The 9,676-nt window shown below is 36.7% G+C and overlaps 1 protein-coding gene across 1 annotated transcript; it reads right to left on the bottom strand.

Moving 5' to 3' along the window:
• Positions 1 to 1,920: 1,920 nt before the first annotated feature.
• On the bottom strand, positions 1,921 to 9,250 carry PRR27 (proline rich 27). Its single transcript, XM_050789954.1, has 5 exons — positions 9,200 to 9,250; positions 7,571 to 7,594; positions 5,032 to 5,439; positions 4,597 to 4,761; positions 1,921 to 1,932 (listed from the first exon to the last, which is right to left on the bottom strand). Exons 1-5 carry the CDS (start codon positions 9,248 to 9,250, stop codon positions 1,921 to 1,923), a joined length of 660 nt encoding a protein of 219 aa, XP_050645911.1.
• Positions 9,251 to 9,676: the final 426 nt, after the last annotated feature.

The raw sequence follows: 9,676 nt of genomic DNA, 5'->3' as shown, positions 1-9,676 counted from the left end.
GTGATGAATTGATTGTGTGCTGGCATAAAAGAGATGAAAAACTGTAAATGTCGCATTTGAACTGCCCATTAAGTCATGGATAGCATAGTTCATTAACATGTTGTTTACCATAGGTTAAACACAGATGCTTTACTGTTTTGTGACAAAATCATCCTTGACTACAAAATATGCTTGTTCAGGAAAAAAACCTATTACATTCAAAACCAATACTAACATCATCCTATAGTAGTTGTATAATTGGACTCCAGACTAGGCTGAATGATTGCCATTTCAGTCCTCCCTAGAGTAGTTTTCATTCAGACCTTATCACCATTAGTCTAAATTATCTATTTTATTTATTGAATTATCAATGTTATTTCAATATAAATTAAGTCCAAGGAAAAACCAACACAAACAAATCAATGTAGTGAGATGAATACTCTGAATACAACAGAATGAAATAGTCTTTGGAAAAGAAAGAAAATTTTTGTAGATTTCACTGATTTCTGCATCAGTATCTGAAAGAAGAAAATAACATATTAGTTTAGTATAATAAAATGACCAAATGACTCCCACTTAAAGCACAATTATTTTTCTTGATTTATGATTTTAATGTTATGTTAAAAAGACTATTGAATGATTTTCTACAAATTCGTGCTACAAATAAAATATACTTTTAAGAGACTCATCTTGTTTTCTTTTGTCTTCTTGAAGATATTATGCATTCTTGCAATAATTATGTGTACCTGTAACAATTAATAATGCATTCTCATAACAATTCATTTAAAAATGTAATATGAATTCAATGTTATAATTTATTTGATTGCTTGTATACATTACACAGGATGTTTTCTGTGTGGGTGCTGGTTTCAGATCAACACTATCTCCTGATATCAAATGATGTGAAGTTCCTTCTCTGCCTTAATAGACTTTTCCCAAGAGGTAGTATTTGTTTTCCTTTACCTGTTGTGAATTGGGTAATTTATATGGCAAAATACTAAATATAAATGACTACAGAATGTATGAAACTATTATATGTATCTAATACCTTGAACTAACTCACTAGCCAATTGTTCATTTTACATAAAAGTAAAATAAATGAAAACCAAACAAAATAGCAATAGTCAGGGTTTAACTAAAAATGGATATCTTTTAGTTTCTTTGGCAATGGCTGCTGTAAAGAGGTACCAACAACAACAATAACTACCATCACATTTGCTTTTCAATTCTACTTTAGCTAATGATGTCACATCAGAAATAACTTTGATTTGGCTGACAGTCAAAGCCTTGTCATTTACCTTTCTGGTAAACATTAAAATTGGAACATCTTTGAGAAGGGATGAAAGATGAGAACCTGAAATTAAGATGGCCAGATTTCTTGCTTATCCCCTGATCAGATGACTAAGGCACAGTGAGTCCAGTTGAGCTGTTTGTTTGTGCCTTTGAGTGGTGCAATGTGGGGACAGGGAGACTTCAGGTCTTAATTGTTTGTTTTCTAAAACAGTAGTTCTTAATATGGGGTAGGATGGTGGCTGAAGGGTTAGCATACAGAACAATCTGTGAGAACGTAAACAATGCCTCTTTCCATGTAGACTCCTACCCTCTTCTTCCACGTTAAAGGTTTTTACCTATATTAACTACTGTTATTTTAGAATCTTCAAGTCATAATCAATTTGGATCAATTTAAGGAGGAATTCGCTAGTTGTTGAAAAGTAGCCTGAGTTCCTTACACAAGACGTCAGTTAATAGTTTGAAAGTTTCTGAGGCACAAACTACCAGTGCTTCTCTAAGCTCCACTTTCTCATTTTCATGTAGTAAAAAACATAATACATTCCAAGGTAGCTTCTGATTATGAGATTTAACCTCTTTATCTGTAATTTCTAAATTATATTATCACATATGACTTACAGAAATGAACCCATGGTACTCTTCTAGAGAATTTCACTGATTTGCCTAGAAAACATAAAAAAAGATCTTTTCATAAACAATCAAATAATCAAATGTACTTTATTTCATAGTATTGGGCTTATCTTTTCTAAATAATCTTTCTTCTCTAAGAAGTTGTGTTCTGCTGATCTCTTCTTAACATGTTTAAAATATTCTATACTGCTACTAGATTTAGCTTTCTGAAACAGAGAACTGGTTGAATCACTCCTCTCAGTGAAGGTCTCTAATAAATCGCTTTGGCTACAGGCTAAAGTCCAAAGTATTGAGTAGTGTTTCCAAGGTCCCTTCTTATCAGGTTCTATTTCTTTTTATCTTCACTTTCTATCATTTCCTTCTACTCTCATGTGAACCCTGAGCTACAGGTATATATATACAGTATCCATAATACCCCGGCAGATGGAAAGTGCTTGTGTCAAATCTACTGAATGAACATGTTTAATATGTGAAGCATTGGAGAACAAGCCTCGCTCATCATACCTTTCTAGAGAAGCTGCAAACACCATTGAATGTAACCCACTGGTGAATATCTTAAAAGAAAAAGAGTTCTTATCTCCCAGGAAACAACTACTAGAGCTTTCCAAGTGGTGGCAATGTGCTGCATAAATAATTCATTGGTGGATTTAAACTTCCATTTGTTTTTAGCCTCTCGCCAGGGTTCAGAGTATCTTCTATGTATTTCAGATTCGTGGTTTCCCTTTGGTAAAATAGTCTAATTCCTTGGGTCATATCTGCTAAAATTTAGGGACTAGGTGCTTCTTAAATTTTTTTTGTCTGAGAACAATTGTTTTTCTAAAAGTTTAGTAAACTTTGCTAAAGTTCAAGATGAATAATAGAAACTGCATTTACTCTCTTGCTCAAAACAAAAATAATGTGCAAACATGAGAAGAAAAATGAAAAGGAACAATTTTTCAAGATCTAACTATCAGGCTGTGTAAAACAGTGATCACTAAAAGACAGGAAGCAAGGTAGTTGTTCTCTATGATTGTCCTACCTTACTGCCTGGAGTGAGTTTCCACAGCTTGGTGCAAGAGAAAACACACACACACACACACACACACACACACACACACACACACAGAGAGAGACAGAGAGAGAGAGAGAGACAGAGAGAGAGAGAGAGAGAGAGAGAGACAGAGAGAGAGAGAGAGAGAGAGAGAGTGTGTCCCAGCAGATTCTCTGAGTTAAGTAGATGGAGCTGGGACTCCAGGAAGGTCAAGATAGCTGACATTTACAGGCAGAGTACCTGATGGGAAAACAGGGCACAAAGATGTAGATACAAAGATCTAGATGTCGTGTGTTCTCACTTATAAATGGGAGCTAAGCATTGAGCACACATATATATAAATATAGGAACAATGAACACTGTGGCCTACTAGAAGGTGGTGGTTAGGGCTGGGTTATGAAACTACCTCTTGGCTAGTGTGCTCACTACCATGGAGAAGGGATTCATTCTCTAAACCTCTGCATCACAACATATCCCCATGTAACAAATCTGCATATGTACCCCATGTAACCCCTGTGTCTAAAATAAAAGTTGATTTTTTTTTTTAAAACAGGATACCCTCACATTTCAACTGAGTATTGATTAATTATATGAAGATACTACCTGAGGTCAGGTAGAGAACTACCTGAAAGGACAGAATAGAACAACAATTGGTACTCACATAGGGCAGGAAAAAGTTCTTCATCCCCCCAGCCAGAGTGAAAAACCACAAAATTCACAGGACATAAGTTTGAGCACTCAGAATGGTTTGATCTCAATAAAGGAAAAATTAGCCTTGGATAAAAATATTTATCTGTTCCTGTTTAATAAAGTGTAAAAGCATACTAACTTAATAGCATTCCAGAATAAAACTCATGAATATGTATGTCCATACACACACATATGTGTATACTACATATACACATTATGTACACATGGTGTATGTTATAGATATAATAATATGTGTGTACAATGTATACATGGCCCCAGGAGGAGGAGGGTATGTAGATACATATACATGTGCATGTGTGTGCGTAAAGATATGTTAAAAAACTTAATGCTTTCCCCTAATATTAGGAACAGAGCAGGGATGTCCATCTAATCACTTTTATTTGACATTGTACTGGATGTTTAAGCCATTATAGAATGCAATAAGTAAATAAATGCATCCAGTTTGGAAGCTAAAATCTGTTTAACAGATGAATGGGTACATAAATTATGGTGTATCTGTATAATAAAATAATAATCTGCAAAGAACCAAACTGTTAGTAAATACAACTTCACGGATAAATCTCTAAACGTGAATGATGTCTGACACAAGAGTACATACAATATTATTCCACTTACATAAAATTCTAGAAAATGTAAACCAATTTGTTGTGACAAAACACAGTCCAGAGATGGGAGGATGGGGAATGTGGGATTACAGAGAAACAGGAGGAAACTTTTGACTGTGGTAGATACATTCCCCATCCTGGTAATTCTTTTCATGAGTGTATACATATGTCAAAACATATCTAAGTATACACTTTCAATATGTGTAGTTTGTGGTATGTCAATTGTATCTCAATAAAGCTGTTCAAAATATCTAAGTTGATATAGGTTTGCTTGGGGAGTGTTTTTTTTTTTTTTCACTTCTACAAATCTCATTTATCATACTTTATAGTGGTAAGATATAAGCAACCTACCTGGTGAAGAGAGGGAGAAGGGTGAGGTTCTGGGGCAGCAGGCTTGGCTGTAGCGGGCTCAGCTGGTGAAGGTGAATCTGCAGCAGTCTCGGCTGCAACAGGTGCCTCTGCAGCAGGCTCCGCTCCAACAGGTGCCTCTGCAGCAGGCTCCGCTCCAACAGGTGCCTCTGCAGCAGTCTCGGCTGCAACAGGTGCCTCTGCAGCAGGCTCGGCTCCAACAGGTGCCTCTGCAGCAGTCTCGGCTCCAACAGGTGCCTCTGCAGCAGTCTCGGCTGCAACAGGTGCCTCTGCAGCAGTCTCGGCTGCAACAGGTGCCTCTGCAGCGGGCTCAGCTCCAATAAGTGCCTCTGCAGCAGGCTCAGCTGCAACAGGAGCCTCTGCAGCAGTCTCGGCTGCAACAGGTGCCTCTGCAGCGGGCTCAGCTCCAATAAGTGCCTCTGCAGCAGGCTCAGCTGCAACAGGGGCCTCTGCAGCAGGATCAGCTGCTACAGGTGTGGCTGTAGGAGGTGCAGCTGCAGCAGGCTTAGCTGCAATAGGTGGGTAAGCGGGTGCTGCAGGTGCTGAAAAAATCCTTGAAGGAGGGACAAAGGGGAAATCCCTAGGAGGGAGCGGAGGAACATTCAACCGAGTAGCTAAGGGAAAACCAGGGATGTGATAGACATAGCGGAATCCAGGAGCAGTTAGAATCCAGGGATACGGAGGTAACCGGGTGTCAGTGTAAGTATTCCCAGGGTAACTGGGGACTGTATTCACTGGGGGATAGTAAAGAGGAGGTGGCAAATTCCGTATGCCATAAGGAATATTCAGAGATGGATGAAGTGGGTGATGATAGTCATTGTAATCCTAAAGGAGAAACAAGGAAGTCGAAGTTGATTGTATTTGTCCTGTCCATATATTACTTACGGTACAACTGTGATGATATATGATAAGTAATGATATTTTGAAAGAATTCCAATCTCTTCTCTTTCTTAAGGCTACTGTATTTCCATATTTTTGAAGTAAGAAGTAATAATCTCTTAAGAAAATTGAATTAACTCCAACTGAAGAGGAAATATTTTGTGTTTAAGCAAATAAGAGTGTTATAGTCCACAGAATATGCTAACCTAGGCCAGGACAAAGAAGGAAAGCACTCGCACTTTTAGGATTGATAGAGGATTATGAGATTAGTAGCTCCAGGCCTTCTTCTCTGCACCCTCCATTGTCTTTCCCACTGCCCTCAGCACTCTCTGGGTCTCTAAAGTGTCCACAGAAGCCTCTGGTTCATTATTCCTCTTCCAGGTGTCCCATATTCCAGACTTGTCTTTCTCAACTTCCTACCTCTCTTTATCAATGCTTCTCTTCCTTTAACACTGTGCATCTTAAATTTTCATTAAGAGGGTCAGCAGATTGGGAGGCCGAGGCAGGAGGATAACGAGGTCAAGAGATCGAGACCATCCTGGCCAACATGGTGAAACTCCGTCTCTACTAAAAATACAAAAAAAGTGACTGGGTGTGGTGGCGGTCACCTGTAGTCCCAGCTACTTGGGAGGCAGAAACAGGAGAATTGCTTGAACCTGGGAGCCAGAGGTTGCAGTGAGCTGAGATCAGGCCACTGCACTCCAGTCTGGCAACAGAGCGAGACTCTGTCTTAAAAAAATAAAAATAAAAATAAATAAATAAATAAATAAATAAATAAATGAGACGGTGAGCAGACTGGATGTAGATGTTGTTAATGTTATTGTATATAATATTATTATTATATATAGTAATATACAATACTGAGAAGTTTCCCAATAAATGTAGGTTGTTTCTCAGGGTCTTTGAGATATTTTAAGGTTTTTCTTGATGGAAGTTCTATGATTTATTTTTTAAAGTATAAAATAAGTACCTTCTCTGTGCCATCTCTGTGCTAGGTATCCTACATACTGGAAAAACAGTCAAGGTTTCTTTCTTCTTATGTCTGGGATGCTGCATTCCCCAGCCAGTCAAGCGTCTTAATTAACATTTAATTTTTTTCCAATTTTAGGTAGGTTTCCTGAATTACTGAGTTAAATTTTTCTCACGAGTCATATTGCCAGAGACCCTTGAGGTATGATATACATACATAATTAATGTATGTATGTCCCCAGGTGTTCATAGAGGCAAATATCAATTATTTGTATTGTGGATAATAGAACCCTAGAATTTGCAGACTTAAATATTAACTCATAAGAAATTCAAAATAAGATCTAACACAGTTTCTATTTTAAAACACTATTTTCAAAAGATTTCCACTCCTTTGTTATATGTCTGATCATTGTTGGTCAAAAGTGTGCACATCACAGATTATGTCTCTTGGGCTTTCTTTGCTAGAGTGTCATGTTGATTTATGGCATACTTGTGGATGGGTATAAGTGTAATTTTCTTAGTACTCTTCCATTACCAGAAATTGAGGCACAAGTAACAAAGAACTGAAAAAAAATCTAACGTCAGTTAATCAGTATGTTCTTTGGTCTCATAGGGATAATTTATGGGTATTTCCTGCAGAGAAATCATCTAACTCATTGGGATACATTCGTCCTGCTAGTGGTTCACACCTGAATATATGGCTGGCCCACTACTTCATGCTTTCTTTTGCTCTAACCCTTCATGCAGACAGAGCATCTCCAGATTCATCACTAACTTTGTTCAAGTAAACTTAGGACATATCGATAATGTATTTTAGAGGCATGAGGGGAAAACCTTGTCATAGCAAAAATTTTCTTACGCTGCAAAGGGAGTGCACTTAATGCTTCTGCTCATTAAAAAGACTAAAGACCTTTTGCTAAATATGTTGAGCACAAACACATTCCATAAAATTTTCTATCAAATCAGAAGAGTTTAATAGCACTATTATTTAAAGAGCAATAGCAGTCATTAAATTTCATTGTAAAGGAATCAGAGAGTTTTAAAATGTAAAATATATTTTAAGATAAAAACAAATATACTTGCATGTAAAGAAAAAAAAAAGTTTTACCTCATCGTTGAAGGGGAACCGTCTCTAAAAGAAAGGAAAATATATTTTAATGTGGTTATGTATTTGAAAACATCTGTACCCACATTTCCATATTGCTGAAAAATTTGCAAAGTTTAACAATACTTATATGTAATTTTCTTGACATTTGAGTCACTGGATTGAATGTTTTTAATAATCATCATCATTATCATTATATGGTTTTGACTTAAACAATTTCCTCAGGGAGTTTTACTTTGGCTGGATGGATTTTGGTTTGTAATATTCAACATGTACATAAATCTTTATTATCTGAAAGATCATTCAGCTCTCATTCATATATCTGATTTTGCTATTCACTTTTTATCTCCCAGATTTTGTCCGTTGTGTGTGTGTGTGTGTGTGTGTGTGTGTGTGTGTGCGCGCGTCTGTGTGGTAAAGAGTGGTCTTTGCGCCGGGCGCGGTGGCTCACGCCTGTAAACCCAGCACTTTGGGAGGCCAACGCGGGCAGATCACTATGTCAGGAAATCGAGACCATCCTGGCTTACAAGGTGAAACCCCGTCTCTACTAAAAGTACAAAAAATTAGCTGGGCTACTTGGGAGGCTGAGGCAGGAGAATGGCGTGAACCCTAAGGCTGAGTTTGCAGTGAGCCGAGATCGCGCCACTGCACTCCAGCTTGGGCGATAGAGCAGAACTCCGTCTCAAAAAAAAAAAAAAAAAAAAAAAAAAAAGAGTGGTCTTTGCCGCTCATCACAGTACCAGAAGGACCATATATCCATTTGGTTTCCAATGAAGCTTCAATATGGTTTGTGAATTGACCACAGATTATGAACTACAGAATAAAAATAAAAAGCAGTACAGGAAAATCATCATTTGTTATTTTAATAATTGGAGCTTAATTTGTCTAATTTTAGGGAACAAAAACAATAGTTTAACATTTGGATGGCATGGTAATAACAATAGTAAATAGTATCATGTAGCAGTTGAGTTTCTACGATACGCGAGGTACTCTGCTAAGCACTTTATATAATTATCTTATAAAATCTTTAAAACAATTTTATGGTGTAGGTGTTATTATTTTCTCCATTTAAAAAAAGATAATACTTAGCATATTCACTGGCTAGGATTAAGAATTTGCATCAGATTTCTCTTACACTAGAATTTCATCTACTTACATTACACTGAAGGCCATTACATTGCACTATATTACTTTACATTCCACTAAAGGTATGATGTGCATTTACTTCTATTCCATCAAGTATCCCTAATGTCTGTACATAAATACCTCCAGCAATGGCACTTCACAGCCATAGGAAGCCCAATCCAGCATTCCATAATTTGAAGAGATAAACTCTGTTAAGAGAATCTACATGGGATCCTGCTTTTCTATAACTTTTCTGCCTCCAGCCTCCTACATTTCCGAACTCACCTCCTTTCCTTGCTGTTTATCTATTTTCAGATATTACAACTTTATTATTTTAATTTCTAAATTTTCCTTTGAAAAGTCTGACACTACAAACCTCATGTCCATCTATGTCTCTTTGCTGCTTTATTATAAACATTATAGTAACTTTATCATAAGCACAAATCCCTATGAACAATTATCTAATGGTTATACAATTGTTACAATTTTGGAAGTCCATTTACTTACCTTCCTTGCAAAAGCAGCACATACAATGCAGGCCCAAAGGAGAAGCTTCATTTTGATTGACCCTATGAATATTAATACTATAAATTTATTGTTTTAGAAAATATGCACTATATTTTTAAATTATGTTTTTCTTCTTTTAGAGAGAAACAAAAGAATACATTGCTTTTTCAGTCTGTCTAGGAAAACCCTTAACAGAATAGTTGGCCCTGCTATTTAACTATTGTCTGTATGACTTAACATGAATATCACTAAAGCCAAAATATATATATATATTAGCAGATACCGTTCAACAGTTAATTGACTTCTAACTAAAATGTCTGAAAGTAAATGTCAACTCATTTAGCTCCCCAGGGACACATTTTGCAATTAATTTATCTTGGAGATCTCACCAGGAAATAAAATTGCTTAAATGTCACCATTCTATGGGTGCTTCTTCATATTTTGTTTTTATGAATTCAGTGGGAGACTGGTATCACC

The sequence above is a fragment of the Macaca thibetana genome, chromosome 5 (genome assembly GCF_024542745.1).
Source record: "Macaca thibetana thibetana isolate TM-01 chromosome 5, ASM2454274v1, whole genome shotgun sequence".
NCBI lineage: Eukaryota > Metazoa > Chordata > Mammalia > Primates > Cercopithecidae > Macaca > Macaca thibetana.
The sequence above is the reverse complement of the archived record's forward strand: the minus strand, read 5'-3'. Positions and strand labels throughout refer to the sequence as shown.